This window comes from Achroia grisella, unplaced genomic scaffold, assembly GCF_030625045.1.
Source record: "Achroia grisella isolate CSIRO2021 unplaced genomic scaffold, CSIRO_AGI_Agris_v1 utg2786, whole genome shotgun sequence".
Lineage (NCBI taxonomy): Eukaryota > Metazoa > Arthropoda > Insecta > Lepidoptera > Pyralidae > Achroia > Achroia grisella.
In genome coordinates, this window is record NW_026712766.1 from 2,179,314 (window position 1) to 2,198,653 (window position 19,340).

Genomic DNA, 19,340 nt, shown 5'->3' on the forward strand with positions numbered 1-19,340 from the left:
AATAAGTAAAAATAAAATATAATATTAATTACAAGCTTACTAACTAAGTTGAAAAATACTAGTAGTATTTTTCTAATTTCTGTTGATGTTCTAGTATCTAAAATTGTTAAATCCACAAACTGAATTGGTACATTATTAAAACTGTTCCTTTCTTTAATATTTCTGATAAAAGTAGACATATTCCTTGCTAAAAAATGTTACGAACATTAGTATAAATATATTTCTTAGTCTCTCGAGCCCGTTAGTACTTATATTGACAAAATTATTTTCTCACCTTTGAAAATTATTCTTGTTTGTGTATCCTTATATTCCATTATACAAGTTTTTGCAATATGGCAACTAAAAGGTGCAAATGAGATAAAAGTATTTCTCAGTACTTTAAAACATTTAATAAAATGTTGTTAAGAGCGCTATCTATTGGCATTATTAAAAACTTAACTAAAAATTGTTATTTTATATGTTGGCAATACTCTGGAATATTGCTATTATATAGTATTGTGAATAAAATATAGTACACTTATTTACCATTATTTTGTAAAGTATTCAACTTTATATAAATATAGCAATTTTATTAATTATATAATACTATTATTGCCATAGAATAATGTTGTAAATTTAATTGCAATCGCAATTTGCCACCGCCATCTATTGTCACTTATTATCAAAATAAAGTTGTTCCGTCAAAAGAAACGGAAAAACACGAGTGTGCGTCGCCTCAGTAGTTATCAGCTGAATTATTCGGCTAAAATGCCCTGGCACGGGCATACGTAGTCGTCGGTCCGCCATTACGACGCAACCGAGACACGTTCGTCGTATTTAGTTAAATATTTTCGTTTATAAATGAGTAATAACGCTCATGATCTAAGTAATCGACTTCTGAATGCGTTGGATAACAATTACAATGTAAGTTTACGACATTTGTAAACCGTAAGTCTCGTAAATGGAGTTGTGATACGAAAACGGTCCCCACGAGTCCGTGACACCCGATTCTGTAGCGATTTGCTCACTTGAGAGGTTGTTCCTGAAGTTCAGAATGTTCTATCTTTTCGATGTTAAGTGTTAAATTTTGTAAGCTCTAAAGTTTAGTATGTGATGTGCAATTATGAAGATAAAATGTGGTGTGTGGATACGTGAGTGAGCGAGCGCAGTGGGGCCACTGAGGCACTGACGTCGCCAGCGCGCCGCCTCTCTTCCCTCCGTCCCCAGTGCCAAATATTTTGCAATGTGAAAGTATGGAAACGTGCCACGCGTGACCTCTCCTGTCGATTTTCACAAAATGCGTCGCCAGGGTGTCGTTGATTGTGTGTTTTTCATGCCTTTTGACCTTACGTGAGTACATAGCTTAGTAACTCGCGGCGCGGAAGCACCTCGCGGCAGGTGGAGTTGGGCCGTTTTTTGCCACATTTGTGATAATTTGTTGTCGCTATAGCTATAGAGGTTTTTGATTGTGCAACCCTGGGCCAATAATTTTGTGCAACAGTATACCTTGCACTTTAGTTTTCTAATTTGTACAATACTTATAGTGTGAAATACTCTGTCGTAAAATATGATTACATACATTTATATATTTTGTCAGAAATATTAGGATAATTCTTTTTCATCAATAAAGGATTATATTAAAAAATAGAATGATGAAAGAAATTCATTATACATTTTTATGTATAATCTAGCTTATCATTAAATAATTATTATCATTGTTTGATATCATTGTCATGTTTATGGGACTCATTTATTTCAATTGTTCATAAAAATACTTGTTCTGACTGATCATTATAAGTGTGGTGAAGCATTTGTTGGTTATAATGGAATGGTGCAGCCATCTAACTGTATATGCTGGTGGGTTTATCAGTCAGGGTGAGATTATGAGCATGAAGTCAGATCAGTTAACACCTTATGGCAATTTCACCAGGAATTAATCATTATGGTGTCCAGGGAAAAACCATGTGGAGATGACCTGACATGGTACATGGCTCCGATTACTAACAATCCCATGTCTTTCTGAGCTTTAATACATTTGCAGCTGCTACACAATATATAATACACAAATATAGCTATAAATAGCAGCTATACACAAATTATAAATTGAAACTTGATCTACCTCAACAAATCTTTTATAAGAATGTGAATAGTGCCCGTAAAGTATATTACAGTGTATATAATCTTTATATGGAATAGTGTATGTTCTGTTTCAATGGTATATGCTGGCAAGGCATCGGCAGAAGATAATAGGTTAGTTTGCCATTATAGTAATAAAACAATGACTTTCTTGTTTTCTGAGCTACGGAATAAAGTATTATTTTGCTTTCATAACTATCTAGTGCAAATTTATCTCATAAAGATGTAGGATACATAACGTGAGGATTGAGGTAGCCCAGCCAGCCCTTTATGGTGAATTCACTGGGAATTATCCATTATAGTAGAATAGAATAGAAAATCATTTATTCAAATAATTAATTTAAGCATTTTTGAATAGTCATCACATTTTTTTTTAATCTACCGCTCATTCTGAAAGCTGTCTCATCACAAGAAGAACGAGCAAGAAACTTATGTGTTGGTCTTTTAAATAATCCTTGTAAGTTCACATTTTACAAGTTGAAACATATGAATACAAACTATCAACCAGCACTAATTTACTAGTTTTAAGAAGAGACCATATGATCTTTGAACTGACAGGATAGATTCTTAGGAATAATGATAGGTTTTTTTTATTTATATCATGCGATCAGTCTTCCAAAGGTTGAAGGTGTCTTAAGAAATCCTGAATTCTGGTATTTTATGTCTTATAAGAAATCCATATAATCAGGCACTGACAGGTGATTGTGATAGTATTATTAACACTATCTTCATCCCCCCATAGTTTATCTATAATTTATAAAAAAATCCTAATTTTCTCAACTGGTAACTGCCAGAACTGATTGGGAAAGATGATAAGAAATGTCTGAAAGGAATTTATACACAATATACTCTAGAATTATGTAGATTTATCAAGGAAATTCTTGTAATTTCATTTGCAATAGAACAGAGTAGGCTATCCAAATTTATATCGTAACTATTTATAACCTCCAAGTTAGAAATAGGATGAATAACATTGACATATCTATTTTTATAACATGCCACATGCCTGCCTTGCTTTTCATATTACTGACATGTGATGCTCACTCAAGCATGGCCTTATTAATATTCTGAAATATCTATCTATCTATATACATCTCCATTCCAAGTATATGTGTCTACATTTTAGTAAAGCCTTATTCAACATTAAGACTTGAAATGTTACTTGTGATTATACAGTGGGTTGCCAAATTAATAGGAACAGTCACGAAATATTCGTTTTTTGTAAAACATTGGTTTATAATTAATTAAAAACGTCACTTTAGGCTATAATTATATTTAATAATATCAGACACATATCTTATAATGAATTTAGACTATAATAATTTAATATTTGAACAACTAGAAAATATAAACAAGTATAATAAAAATGATGATGGGAAATTATTAGTATTTTGTCACATTTCCTTTTGCTTCTATCAGTGCTTGAATCCGCCTCGGCATACTTTCAATACACTGTTTAGCACTTTCTTTTATTTTGGGATTGTGAAACCATACATTTATTAATTTTTCAATTAGTTTTACTTTGGTAGTTATGATTTCCTTAGCAATTTCCGCCTTGGTAATTTCCCACAAGTTTTCTATGGGATTCATATCAGGAGAATTGCCAGGCCAAGGTAAAACTGGAATGTTGTGGTCTTCCAAAAATTTGGTTACACTCCTCGCTTTATGACATGGAGCTGAATCGTGCATAAACACGAATTCCTCCCCATTCGGGAACCATTCCTGAAGTTGCGGCAACAGGCGAGTTTCTAATACTTGCTTGTATTGGTCCTGTCTCATGGTTCCCTGGACGATATAGAGGCGCCCAACTCCTTTTGCGCTGATGACAGACCATACCATTATTTTTACAGGGTGTTTAATTCGTTCCACTATGCAATCAGGATGAAATTTCTCGCCTGGGCGCTGCCTCACGAAGTTACTTTTGTTGGCCAGAATTTCAAAAGTAGACTCGTTTGAGAAACATACCTAAAAAAATATAGAAACTATTTATAATTTTTGTAAATATGATTTTATGTGTTACATAAAATCATATTTACAAATAAAATTAACCATAGAACTGACCTTATTCCAGTCTTCAACAGTTTTCAGGCGGTGCTCACGAGCCCAAGCAAGCCTTTTCTTTTTCATCGCCTCTGTTAATCGGGGTTTCTTAACTGGACGATGACCTGTCAGGCCTTCCTCTGCCAACCTTCGCTGTACAGTTCTTTTTGAAACACGTATTCCAGATTCCTGTACTATCTGAGTTAAAAATCCAGCACTTTTCTTTCTGTTTTGCAAGCAGATATCTCGAATTTTCCTATCGGAACGTGTTGTTGTGATACGTTTTCTGCCACATTTGCCTTTTCTTTTGGGCGAAAGTGGCTGATTTTGATCTAAATTTATTTTTATTTTATTGACGGCAGATTTCGATATCCCGGCCAGTTGTGCTATCATCCTCTGAGAGTGATTTGTGTGTAGGAGAAGGGTTTTAACCTTGGATTTTTTTCTCGGAGTCAAATCTACCCCTCGACCCATAGCCAAAGCTGAAAATATAAAAATAAATTAAAATTGTTCTAAAATCCGCTCCAAAATACTTTAATTTTAATTATAGTAAAATATTACTTACTTGCAGGTATTGATTATTTCACAAAACCACTAAAGAACTGTTTAAAAGAATAATTTACGTGTTTCACTTTTACACGTGTGAACGACTGTGTGTCTCTCCCGTCATTAAAATATATTTCCAAAATAAACAAATCTCTCAGCACTTGAAATTCACTTTGAATTTGAGTTATAGAGACAAGGTGAACATAAAAACATATCAGCAAAAAACTTTTACCACTTAAAAACGTAGTCAAGACCACTTGAAGAACAAAAATTATAAAAAATGTGACTGTCCCTATTAATTTGGCAACCCACTGTATGTTCAAATGTATTTTTTACACTTTATGGCCTCCTAAATCCTTTTGTTTATTCTATTTTGGGTAATTGATATCCAGTTGTGCCTTTTGTCAAATTTATACCTTCCTATAGGTCTTTTGCAGCCCACTCCAATTTATTCTTACACCATCAATCTGACTTCTAGCCCACATGTCCTGCCCACTGCCATTTTAACTTCACCACCCTCTTAGTAACATTCAAAGCCACTTGTTTTTTTTAAATTTATATATTCTACTAGCTGTCCCGGCAAACATTGTTTTGCCTTAAAATAAAAAAAAATATTTAGGGGTGGACTACCGTCCAACCGTAAATATTTATTAGGGGTACCTAACATTTAGGGGGCTGAAAATAGATATTGGCTGATTCTCAGACCTACTCAATATGCTCACATAATTTCATGAGAATCGGTCAAGCCGTTTCCGAGGAGTATGGGAATGAAAACTGTGACATGAGATTTTATATATAAGATATTGCACTTACAAATATTTGGTACAAATTTTGTTAGCAAAGGAGGATTTACCTATAAAAGAGATCTCTTCCAATCTACCCAAATATAAAAACATTTCATCCATTCACTCCATGTGGGATTCATTAACTTATTGTACATGATTGACTATTACCATAATATATATATTATATTATGTTAGGGTAATATAGGGCCTGTGTTAATTCCTGGTGGTCTCACTGTGAGGGGCTGACATAACCAGTAGCTGACATAAAAGTAACATTCTATTTTAATACTTTGAAAACTTATCTCTATATTCCCTGACTCCATAGGCTGAGCTGACTCCAACCGAATTTGAAATTTTTTTTTATCCTACCTAAGACAGATGTAAAAAAAATCCTGCCGAATAATCCTCATATGTATTGTTGGGAATACAAATTTTAATCTATGTATGTAGTCCTTTTTAAGATTATTTTTATTATAGCCCTTTATTCAGACATTTTTTTATTTCATACTATATCTAGTATTTCTTGGTTGTCTGCTTGATTCCAAGCAAAGGCCTCCTCTAATCTTTTCCACTCTGTTCTGTCTTGAATGATTCTGGTCCATAGCTTCCCTGCTGTTCTATGTCATCTTTCCATCTTCTAGACCTTTTTATGATAAGTAAAAAAAATATTCTAACAGGTTTTTATTTACATACACATATTGGTAATAATTACATCTTTATTATATTAAATATATATCACATATACTTATACTTACTTTATTATAGAGGAAGTATGTAGTCTCAATGCACTTCTGTGTGTAGATTCCTTATTTATTGGTATTTGTCAGGAAACTAAGCTCACGTTATTATGATCAGCCTATTGTATTCAGAACCATTGTTGCCAGTGCAAGGAGGTTTAGACCAGTTTTTTTATATGTAGTAAACCTCGGAATACTGTCCCCCTAGTCGTGGAACTAAAGATCAAGAGGGAGCGATAGTGGTTTCTGCCTATTTTTTTATGTATGATAATGGAATGATGCACCCGCCTGCGCTAACGGTTTACGCTGGCGGGACACCAGTGGAGGATGATAAGACGAGCATGAGGTCAGATCAGATAGCCCATCGTGACAAATCTCTTTGCCTATTGTTAACGTCACTTTGACCTCCACGCAACAAATTGATCTATATATGGGCTAGCTGACCGGAGAGGGAGGGGAAAGGATTGTTAGTAATTACACTGGAAAGCCGCTAAACGTGTTCTTAGATATCTCAAAGGCACGAAAGACTTACAACTTCGATATAAACGTAACGGCCAAACATTCCCTACAGGTTACGTTACGGCCACAATCATGTAGACAAATCCTGTAAAAGAGCGTCTGTCTAAAAATGAAAATAGGTAGATGTTTGCACAGACGTCTTTTATTGCAGAGCGCAGTGACAAAGTAATATAAAGTAAAAATTATATAAAGAACATCATAATTTGAATATGGATAAAAAGAATATAAAAACTGCCAGTGACTCTCATTATAGGTCTAACAGTAATGTTGATGAATAATCCCATTACTAGCAATGTACCATATCAGGTTGACCTCCACTCGGTTTCTCCAGGTAACCATACTGTTAAATTCCGGGTGAATTTGCCACAATGGGCTAACTGACCTGATCTCATGCTCATTCTATCATCCTCCACTGGTGCCCTGTCAGCGTAAATCGTTATATGTTATATGTTGGATTGTACCATAAATTATCATACATTAAAAAAATATTGAAGATCGCATGGTATATCACTATCCCCTCCAGGATAACCCTCCCCTCCTCGGCTCCCTGAAATTTATTTTCCATGTATACTCAGTACTCACCTACTTCCTATATTCCAGTTGTTATCAACCTTTTTGATTAGGTTAATTTATATGAGGAAGTAAAACTAATTATATAAGGAACTTATGTAATTTATCATTGCATGTCCGAGTGATATGACAATCAAAACATATTATGGAAATTATATTTCAATCATATCTCGGTCTGCCCCGTAATTTAAATAGTATTGAGATACATTTATAAACAATATTATGAAAGAAAATCGATATTAGGTATGCATTTTTTTAAACAAAATTAATACATATTATTTATTATAAAAATAATATTATATTGTAAATAATAAAAGTTATCCTATTTAATACAACGTGGCAGATGGCCTACTGCTGTCTCTCAGATGTTTGTTAACGATGTTACCATCACAGGAAAATCGGTCCAAAATATAAATTGACACATCAAATATTTTGTTGTTAGCCGGATCTGAACTTACGACCTATCCCGTCGCCTGGCGAGACACGTATCGCGCAGAAGTAGTGACCGCTCCACTCGCCACGTGTCAGTAGCTAAGGTGTGAACCTGTCGCATAGGAGGGAAGGGTATTGTTAGGAATGTGGACTAATAATCCCATTGCTAGCAATGTACCATGTTAAGTCGACCTCCATGCGGTTCCCCCTGGAAACCACCTTAGTAAATTGCCATTTGCCAAGATTGGCTAACTAACCTGACATGCATCATTTTATCATCCTCCACTGGTGCCCCGCCGGCGTAAACCGTCAGTACGGTAGTGCAATACAGTACGCCAGTGTCAGTACGGCCGACGATAAGCCATAAACATTTGGGACAAATTTTGCTCCTGAACTGTACTCTAACAGTTCAGGGACACCGGGACTCGTAATTATAGTATACAAAAGAGACAGTCCTGTTCAAAACGGGACATCTGGTAAAATTAGTTAAGTATACGTATATTTTAATTTAATTCTTCCAAAACAAAAAACAAAATCTATCCTCTAAATATCAGCTTAGAATTAAAGAATATAAATATATATATATAGAAAGGTATATTACAAAAATCGTGATTTAATATAAGTTGTTTTAAAAAAAATCGGATAGATGTGAAAGCGTAACGGACTTGCTTTCACATGTATAATATGTATAAAAAATATTATAATGGAAGAATACCTATCTTCTCTATTCACGCTAGACACCTTTCGGGGTGGACCAGTCACGTGAGGCCCACGTACCCACAGGGGGACAATTCGAAAATGGACTCGACAAGAGTTAAAAGTTAACGCTTTCGTTCGGGACCATTTAAACGCAATACTTGAATATTTTAAGGAAGAACTTACATATGTATGTGGTTTAACCATAAGGGCATAGAAAGGCCTAAAAACAGATGGATGGACTGTGTGAAAGATGATATGGTAAGAAAGGGAATAAATAACGAGATGACTGCGAACAGGGATGAATTGAAAGAGAAAAATATCAACGCCAAATAAATGGGATAAGAAAGAAGCAGATGACATTAGATTTCGATTCCAAATTTAAAGAAAACTTGCGGTAAATAATTTCGCTTCATATTTAGCTGAATGTGGATTTATTGCTGTGAATGATTTACTGGTAAAAAAAAGAAATCGGCTCGATGTAACACGACATGGAGACTTGAGACTGAAGCTAACCAAATTGGAACCTAATGTAAAATCTCTGTGCCACGCATCAAGCGTAAGGATCTCACTATATTAAAGTAGAAGAATCTTTATTAAATTTATTTGGAATTTATAATTCAGTTTTTCATTAGTCTTGAAAATTGACTTACAGTATTTTGTTAACAATTTCCCAGTGATTTCTTCCTAAAACCTATCATTTTCTTAAGTAAATAATTAAATTTTTAATATTAAAAATTATGCTTGTTACATAAGGGGAAATTTAGAAAGACTCGAGATGGCACACAAGGTTAGGTAACACTAGAGTAGACAAGAAAGAAGCTATACCTAAACTTACTTAATTCTCGTAAAGTCTCATAAGTAAAACTAAAAGTAGATATATAGTATTACAAACAAATATATTATACAGATAATTTTGCTAAAGAGATCACAAAATCCATCAAAATATGTACCTGTCTATAGTAATATAATTATAGCTACATTTATTCATATGGTTTTATATATCAGCAGCAAGTTCAAGGTCTTCTACGAATGTTTAAAAACAAGAAATGGCGCACAATAGTAGGAAATGGTTTTGTAAATTTTATTTTCGCTCAATAACGATCTATACTAACTGTAGACGTAATTGCAGAACGTCGTAAAATAGTGGAAACACCATAAACTGAATGGTATTGAAACATTCTCGTATCAGGAATTAAGAAATGCTTATTTCGATAACATAATTTTGTAAAAACTATGCATGTATACAATGAAGTAATTAATATTACAGAATAGAATAGATATATATATATACAGATCTGAATGAAAGGCGGTCTTTCTTTTCGCTGTTCTGGAATCACCTTCTAACGATGGTATTTCTGAACCTTACGATATGGTGGAACCCCTAAAAAAAAGACCTCATTCCTTCTTAAAAGGCTGGCAATGCACTTGCAGTTCGCCTGAGGTTGCAGGTGCTCATGGGCGGCGGTAATCACTTACCATCATATAAGCCGCAAACTCGTTTATCCCCTATGTAATAAAAAGAAAATAGTCGTATATAAATTAAAATAATAATTATATTTATTTAGTCTACCACAAATTCGGAACGCAGATTCATCACAAGAAGAATGACCAAGAAATTTGTGTGTTACTTTAATATAATAAAATAACATTCGGCGGAAGTGACACCTGCAAATATTGCACTTTAATAAGATGCAAATAAAAAAAATAATTTAAATATACCTCGATATAAAACAGTCGTAATATGTTACGTAATTCATATTTTATAGATCTAGAACAAACTTGGTGATTTGTCAAGTTTTGATAATTCCGTCGCCATTTTTTTTAATGGATGATAATGGTACGGTGCAACCGTTTGCGCTGGCGCCTCGCCACCAATGGAGGATGATAGTCGAGGTCAGGTCAGTTAGTCCATCGCGACGAATTTACCAGGAATTTATCTCAATGGATTCCAGGAGGAACTGCATGGAGTTCAACCTGACGTGGTACTTTGCTAGCAATGAGATGGTTAGTCCACATTGCTAAGAATCTGTTCCCCCAGTTCATCATCATCAGCCCACTACAGTCCACTGCTGGACATAGGCCTCTCCCAAGGCACTGGGCACGATCTTCAGCCCTTCTCTTCCATTTTTTACCCGCAACCCTATGTCGTCGCTCCACCCAGTTAGGAGTATTGTATATTGTCTACGTTGTAATTTTTTTTATGGATGAACCCACCTGTGCTGGCGGGGCATCAGTGAAGGATTGTAAGATAACCATGTCAGGTCAGTTAGCCCATCGCAACGAATTCACCCGGAATTTATCACGATGGTTTCCAGGGGGAACCACGCAGAGGTCAGTCTGACGTAGTACATTGCTAACAATGGGATCGTTAGTCTAACAATCCGCTTCCCCCCAGTTAGGAGTATTGTATATTGTTGTCATTGTGCTGAACGCATTTGTTATGTCCATGTCGTTGGGTATATTTGAATCAAACGTAGCAGGGGCGAACCTACCGCAAACATCTAGATTTACTTTGGTTTGTTAAAGGTGTTCCTATCACCGGAGAGTTAGTAATATAAGTTTACACAATTTGTGTCCGCACTCTCGATCTTCGGAATGTATTAATATACATTCCGAAGATCGAGAGTGCGGACTGCTGTTCATTTCTAGCTGTTCATTACACTAATGTGTAATGAACAGCTAGGCCAAGTTTGGTAATTTTTTTTTATTTATTAGCAAACTTACATGTTCCAGGTTGTCGACATGCATGCCGTTAATGAAATCATATCCATTTTGGAGAAAATCAATATCACAAAAGAGCTGCTGGAGGTCAGTATCTATACATCTTACTTATATTATACACGCGGGAGTTTGTCAGTGTGGATGCATGAATGGATCTTTGTTACTATTTCACGCAAAAACTAGTATATGGATTTTAATGAAACTTTACAATAATATAGTTTATACATCAAAATAACAAAACAATATAATTTAGAAATATATGTAAATTGGGCGAACTATAATGATAAATGTCAAGTAAGTGTAATGCAGGCGAAGTCGCGCGGGGTAAACTAATAATATTATAAACGCGGAAGTTTTTGAGTGTGAAACACAAACAAACAAACAAACATATCTATCCATCCAGGATAGATATGTTTGTTTGTTTGATACTATTTCACGCAAAAACTACTATACGGATTTTATTAAAGCTTTAAAATAATATAACTTATACTTAAGAATAACATATAGGCTATAAATTTTTCGCAAGTTAAACCGCAGACACAGCTTGTATATATATATGCGAATTATGCCAGTATTATTCAAAATATCATTAACATTTTAGCATATTTTTTATGAAATATGAATAAAGTAACTGCTGTCTCTAAATGAAAGATGTATGAGAAAAGCTACTCTTTGGGTACTTTATAAAGGTAATACAATGACTATAAATGTAGCATCTATGCAACGCCATCTATTATTTAATTAATAATAACTCTGAACAATTCACACAGCCTCAGCAGGCACAAATGTTTGTATTTTTCTTATGTATGTACAAAAAAGGTATCTATATATTTGTAGTAGCTGTTCCCGCGACTTCGTCCGCGTGGAATATAACTTTATTTTTCTAAAATAATTTGAATTTAAGGAGTAACTTAGGCTATTTTAATTAAAGAATGTTTCTTTAATAAAAGTAGCCTAAGTTAATCCTGATTACATCAGCTACCTGCCAAAAAAAGTCCCGTCAAAATTGGTCCAGCCATTTCAGAGATTAGCCAGAACAAACAGGCAGACAGACAAAAATTGTAAAAAATGTTATTTTGGTGTATGTACCGTATTTATAGTCATATGCATGTAGTAAAAAACGGTTATTTCAATATTACAAAAAAAACACTGAAATTTTATTTATATGTATAGATTAGTTGTCTAGTACTTATACTAGTATGTATTGTCTTAGATATTATTTTTTTATATATATAAAAATAATATTCCCAAAATTCCAGACCACCCGACTGGGCAAGCACGTGAATGAACTCCGCAGAAAGACTTCAGACCCGACGTTGGCGAGGCGCGCCAAAGTCCTCGTAAAGCGATGGCGGGACTTGGTCATACCCACGGTGGCGTCCCCGGGTCACACAGGCGAGTACCGTATATTGACTAGTTCCTGGTGAATTGAGCATAGTTTCCTGATGTTAAGATAATGAGCTAACTGCCCTCGACATCATGGTCATCCTATCATCCTCTACCCGTTCTCTGTGAGCGAGAATGTGAGCTGGCTGGTGCACCATCGTTTGGACGCCAACCAGTATCGCAAATCACCAATATTCGAACCCTATTCAATGCCTCGTCCAGAGACAAAACACGTGCGCAATATGGTTGTAGATTCAATACCATTCGGAATATGATCAACAATTGAGTATACCTGAACAGCACATGTGCATGTAAAAAACGGTTATTTCAATATTACAAACAGACACTCCAATTTTATTTATATGTATATGTATTTACAATGACAAATAAGTTATCCTACCTGATGGTAAGCATATATATATATAAATATTAGCTACAAGGACTACGGACATCACGTTGTCAAGAGACACCCGTGATATTACTCATGTATTACTATTTCAGAGGACTAAGATATCTATATAATAAGAGGCATCTTATCCTGTAGCGATAGTCATAAATATGACGTATACAAGAAACAGAAAGGTGGCATACCACCTTCTAACTCTAACTCAAAATAAAACATTCCCATAGGAATGTTTTATTTTAAGTTAGAGTTTGATCCAGTATCTTGGCTGCCTTTACGCATCCTACAACCGAAACACAAGTTACAAAGCAACCTGCTTCGCAGCTGAAATGGTTGAGACTGAAATATCCACCCGGACGACTTTTTACTAACATCTAGTTTTGTATATAATAATAATATTATAATCTCAGGATAATTCACACAGTGCTATCTAGTTACAAGTTAAGCTAAATAAAGCTTGTGTTATGGGTACCATATAACCGAATCAAATACATTGATATATTTATAAAACACCCAGACCGACAAAACAATCATACTCATGAATAGTAATGTTTGTGCTGTACGAGGAATCGAATCAGCAAACATCGGAAGTAAGGCGGTGTGTTACCGCTAGACCACCGAGCCGTTCGAGTATTTCCATATTGTTGAATCCAGGTGAAGTAGACTCGAGGTCGTCTCGCTTGAAACCGCTACAAAATCTTTTTAAAACATTATTAAAAACTTGCCTTCTCCAGGGTCCAATCGTTCTTCAGCAGAGCGATCAGTTCGCCGGCTGGGCGGCACTCCACTAACCTCGCCAGCACTCTCGCGGGTACGTCGACTTCTCTGCAATCATTTCCACTGCTATACTGCCGTAGTTTACTTATTTTTTTATTAAATTATATATAAAAAAAGCACTTTGCTTCTTAGGGAAAGTTGTTCAGTTATATATCCTTTCAAATAACATCTAAAATAATTGATTGATATGGGACATTTTAGCCACTTATGAACGTAATTTATTTTATATTTTTTTTCCTACCGTCCAGTTCAGTATACAGATTCAATTGAAAAGGACTGCCAAGAAAGTCAACTGAATTTCTTTTTGTTTTAAAGCCACTACGCATTGTGTACTTCTGTAGGTGTATATATCTAACATAAAACTATTACTTTCGTCTTGGTATGCCCATTATGACTTAACCTGTATATAAAGTTACGTCAGGTATTTTAGTAGATTGTGTGCCACTTATGTATAGTGAATATAATTCGCATCAGGTGGTGAGTCCAGCGGTGGCCAGTCCACGTCCGCCATCACGTCCTGGTAAGTTGAAGCATGTTTCCTAAATAAGTAGGCTAGTGACAAATCGTCGGAGCCAGAAAAACAAGACAAGGGCACTTAGGGTTATAAAAAAATCAAGTATGAATAACACGTTGGGGGTTAATGTGTAACATTATATCAAAAGTGGTTAGAGGAGGAGACACAGCATCAAATAGTTTCTGAGATGATCACAGGCAAACGCAAGAAATAGAAGTAATCTTTATTCAAATAAACTTAATATAAGTACTTTCGAATTTACCACTCAGCCGGAATGCAGACTCTTAACAAGAAGAATGAGCAGGAAATTTGCGTGTTGCTCTTTTAAATAAATGTTCTGAATTAAATATTTAAGAATTTTGTATGAATATAAACTACCAAATACCGAAGTTGACATAAATAAATAAATTGTTACTTGAGTAACACAATAAATTAGTCATAGATAGCCGAGTAGACCAGTCTCCAGAAGCAGCACCCGTTCATGAGAGTATCGGTTGAGCCAGTCATCACTGCGATCAACCCTATTTTAGGGCAAGTATGTCTGTCTATGCTTCACCTAAAATAGAGTTGAGTGCAGTACTAAGAACCTAAAAGTAACTGTTTAGTGATCTATAACAATGATGGTGTCCCCAATATTATTTTGTCACATATATCTTCTATGTACAGACGTCAATCGGTAACATTATGTGTTGTGTTACAGCGTGGGGCGGCTACGAGTCAGACTCCCAGGATGTGATCCTGGTGGACGACGACCCCCCCGCGCCCGCACCCGCACCGCCCTTCAAACCGGCCACGCCGCGTTAGTATACCACTCACATTGTTGCTACTACCTTCACACAATACTACGCCCTAACGACTATACAGCAATTATTTGAAATAAACCATATGTCCATTGAAATAAGTTTTAGATTACCATATTAGAGACTGTTAGTTTGTATCCATTGCCTATGACAGTACGGAACATTTTGTTAGGGGCCGTCCATTAATCACATGATTTTTTTTAAAGAAAAAATACATAAATACTGCCTTAGAACAATCATCTCTTAGATGATATTTTAAAGCCGTGTTTCTCAATCTGTTTCAACCCACAGACCCCTTGAAAATCAAACACAGTTTTAGAAACACTGTTAAAGAATAATCTATCATCTAAATGTATATAGAAAAGACGGTGGATACAAGAACCAAAGGTTCTGCGGATCATAGGTTATAAAACATTATTCCAGAAAATTCGTGTTTTCAAAATTGTTCGTAGTTTTTAGGATAAATGTATTTTATAGTTGTACATATTTTATTGCAGCTGTAAAAAGGACACAGTCACCGGCGCCTCCGCACGATGAAAAGAAAGCGAAACGGGACAAAAAACCCAAAAAGAGAAGGTAAGTGAAGCACCCATTCTATTTATGTGTGGTTTAGGAATGGCTTGATATTTAATATAGCAACTAATCATATTTCAGTAGGATAATTAACGGTTATTAACGGTTGTACGACTGCAAAAAAAAAGAGTAAAAATCTGTTTTTATATTGATAGTTTTTTTTAAATATAGGAATATCTGGTCTGGGTGAAGAGATACCTATATTCTCTGGGATTTTATAGTCCATAATTTTCATACTTGTCCAATAAAATAGACCAGTCATGTTTAATACCTGGAAATGAGCAAGGCTAGACAAGAGTTTCTAATTGAGCATTCTTTTTTAAAGTTGATTTATTTTTTGTTAGGTTAATCTTTTTGGTACTAAAAATATCAAGCATAAAATGCGGTTAATAACGAAAAATGTATTTTTAACCGTTTGGTTAAAATTGTTAATAAACGGCTAACAATACTATAACTGTCTAATATTCAGCCGTTCACGCGTAATGCAGTGACCAATTTTTTTTTTCGGACTACTCTAATGCTGTTGGCCGCAGCTGGCCTTTACAGCTTCACCGGACGTTAGGGGCGAGTGCAGATGGCACTCCAAACCCGCGGAAGGACTTATGGAGCGGCTGAAGGCCGACTCCTACCTGACGGATACGACTTTAGTCTGAGGGCACCACTAGGGGTTCGAACCTCGGCTCAGGCCGTCGTAATTTCGATCCCCGTTTGAATTGGACGGGGGATCGATCGGAGGGGCGCCGGAGCGTCCGGGCGCTCGCAGACGCCCGGTTGAATACGCGATATTTTTTTTTTGTGTATGATAATGGAATGGTGCACCACCCGCCTGCGCTAACGGTTTACGCTGGCGGGGCACCAGTGGAGGATGATAAGATGAGCATGAAGTCAGGTCAGTTAGCCCATCGTGACAATATCACCAAGAATTCATCACGATGGTTTCCAGGGAGAACCACGTGGAGGTCGACCTAACATGGTACATTGCTAGCAATAGGAGTTACTAGTTCCCATTGTTAACAATCCCCTTCCCCCCACTATGCGCGGTATTGTGTTTGAGGTCGTCGTCTTCGCCGGCGAGGACGGTGTCGTGTGTGTGTGTGTGTAAAAGTGTGGTCGGGGTGGAACGGGTGGGCTCGTGGGGAGGTTACCTGCCGTTATGGGGTCGCCAGGCTCAATGACAACGTGCCTCGGGCGACGTTGTCGCGTATGTCGGATATTACTCCTCGGTGCGTAGTCGACCGCACTGACTATAAGCGGGTTAGGGTGGGATGCAGTGACCAAGAGAAATAGGGATTTGTATTTAATTTATAATTTTACATTAATTAACTGTTATTATAAATGATTAGATCTGTGTTAGAAGCACGGATACCAAATACATAATGATTTATATATTTAAAATGTACCTTCTTAGTATATATGAGCATAGTAATGGTGTGCGCAGGGGATATAGTCGCGCGGGGTCTGGCGCGGAGGCGGCGGGCGCGGGGGCGGGCGCGGGCGGGGGCGGGGCGGGGGGTGGGGGCGGGGCGGAGGCGGCGCCCCCCGCCGCCCCCGCGGGCCCCGCGCCGCCGCCCGCGCCGCACGCCTGGCCCGCACGGAACGGCTCCGCGCACTCGGAGCGTCGCCGCAACGGCTACAGGAGGAACGCTGTCGATCCCTATGCCGCACTAGTTCATAAGATGCCGCCCGCCGGCGCTAAGAAAGTGAGTATATTTCTAAATTTCATATCATCGATTTCATAAAAAATGGTTTTTAATGTAAAGACTTTATAGTTTATTTCAGTACTCAGGTTCGATCGTTAAATTTCTTTCAGGTTAAGACTACTAAGGAGCTTCTAGAGGAGATCCAGTCGCGGAAAGGCAGTAAGCCAGCCGCATCCCCGTCACCTCCGGCCTCCCCTTCCTCGCCCGACGTCATGCTCATAGAGCCCGAGTGTGAGTACTCATTTATCACTAACTGATCTCCTCGACTCTGTATACCAGAACCAGAACTCTCAATCTAGGTAGTATAATTTAAGTTTATATGAAAAAAGTGTCATTTCGTCGTTCGCAGCTTATCCTGTGAAGGTGGAGTCGCCGCTGCGGAACGGCGGCGGGTCCCCGCGGCCGCAGTCGCCCGCGGCCGAGGAGGCCGTGTGCGTGTTCCCCCTGGAGGAGGAGCGCGAGCGCGAGGAGTGCACGTGCGGGGACGTGGAGGAGCCGCAGTGCCCGGCCGGCGCGGGGCTGCGCGTGCGGCCGCTGCACGTGCGCGCGCTGCACCACGCGCTGCTGCCCGGCATCAACGGCACGCGCGCGCCCGCACACCCCCACAGGTTCGCGGTCCGCCCGCCCGCCCGGCCCGACCGCCCCGACCTCTTCTCCAGCGTCGTGCCGCTCTACAACTACTCCGACTACGCCGACGACTACTGCGCCAAGAACATGGACCGCGTGCCGCTCTGCGTTCATCTCCCGTGGACGGAGTTCGCTCCGGATCCCCCGGCGATCCCCGACCCGCCGTCGCCGCCTCCGCCGCGGCCCTACCCGTCGGAGGAGGCGGAGGGCGAGCACGCGACGGACGAGCCCGACGAGAGACTGAAAGCGTCGCCGGCCGCGGAGGAGGAGCGGGATCGGGCGCAGGAGACGGGGGAGGCGGAGCCGGCGGGCGAGCCGACGGCGCAGGAGCAGTTCGCGCGCGAGGCGCCCGAGCACCGCACGGTGGAGCGGACGAAAGCGGAGCCCCCCTCGCGGCTGGACGGGCGCGCGCTGGCGGCGGCGGCGGCGCGCGCGCGGGCCGCCGTGCCGTACGAGTACGCGCAGCTGGCCGCCGCGCCCGTGCTGGCCGCCGCGGACCGCGACCACGAGGACGCGCTGCGGGCCGCGCTGGCCGCCGCCGCCCAACACACGGCCCGCGACCACCTCGGCCGGCCCGCGCGCGCGCCGCACTTCGCGGAGTGGCACGAGTGCGCGCGGCTCGGGGACCTGGTCGCGCTGCCGTACGTCGTCATCGACTGACGCCCGCCCCCTCGCTCCCCCCGGCCCCCCCCTCGAGTGCCAAAGCCGCGCCGCGATCCAAGTGTCCTTACGTTAGATATAAGCGCAGCCGTCGTGTGAGTGTGTCGCCCGGTCGGCCCGCGTGAGTGTAGTGCGCGCGCCGTGCGTCGTCCGGGGTGAACGGTCCGACGTGTTCATAGTCAAGTGTCGACCGATGTGTTTTAGTCATATATTTATTTTGTAACGCTCTAGGAGGAAACAAATTTTGTACGCGGTGGATCGTCTCACGCCAGTTGTGATATTATGGTTATATTGAAGTGTTTACGTGGCGCCGTGCTTCGGTATGGCGCGCTTCACGGACGAAGTTGTGATTATTTAAAAATACACTGATATTATTACGTTCGAAACTGTTATATAAATTTTACAACTCTAAAATCGACAATATTAATGATTCGTTCACGACGGTTGATTACTGGATCACAGCAGCAGACGATTTGAGATGAATTTGCTCAACTCTTATCTGTATTGACATCAGTGTTGTGAAATTTAAAAATACAAATGAAACAGTATAGATCTCTATTCCATATTATGAATTTTATCTCGCTGAATATAAGGTTGATTTCTGATTTCTAGCACAGTATCTTTTTACTTGTTAGGGTTATTAATTTCTTAAAGCCATGAATTTCAAAGCTTTTTTGTAATGAATATGCAACTGCACCAATAAGTAAGTGCACCTACCTGTGCCAAAAGCTTACGC

At 38.8% G+C, this 19,340-nt stretch overlaps 1 protein-coding gene across 1 annotated transcript; it reads left to right on the top strand.

Moving 5' to 3' along the window:
- Nucleotides 1-762: 762 nt before the first annotated feature.
- LOC131843117 (forkhead box protein D1-like) lies at nt 763-18,604 on the top strand. The gene is given in 12 exon segments (XM_059191714.1): nt 763-903; nt 11,177-11,251; nt 12,424-12,559; nt 13,688-13,806; nt 14,205-14,250; nt 14,945-15,043; nt 15,542-15,620; nt 17,056-17,317; nt 17,428-17,548; nt 17,667-18,191; nt 18,194-18,237; nt 18,239-18,604. Coding segments are annotated over 12 exon segments (1,935 nt in total). The 5' UTR covers nt 763-840.
- The last annotated feature ends 736 nt before the right edge of the window (nt 18,605-19,340 follow it).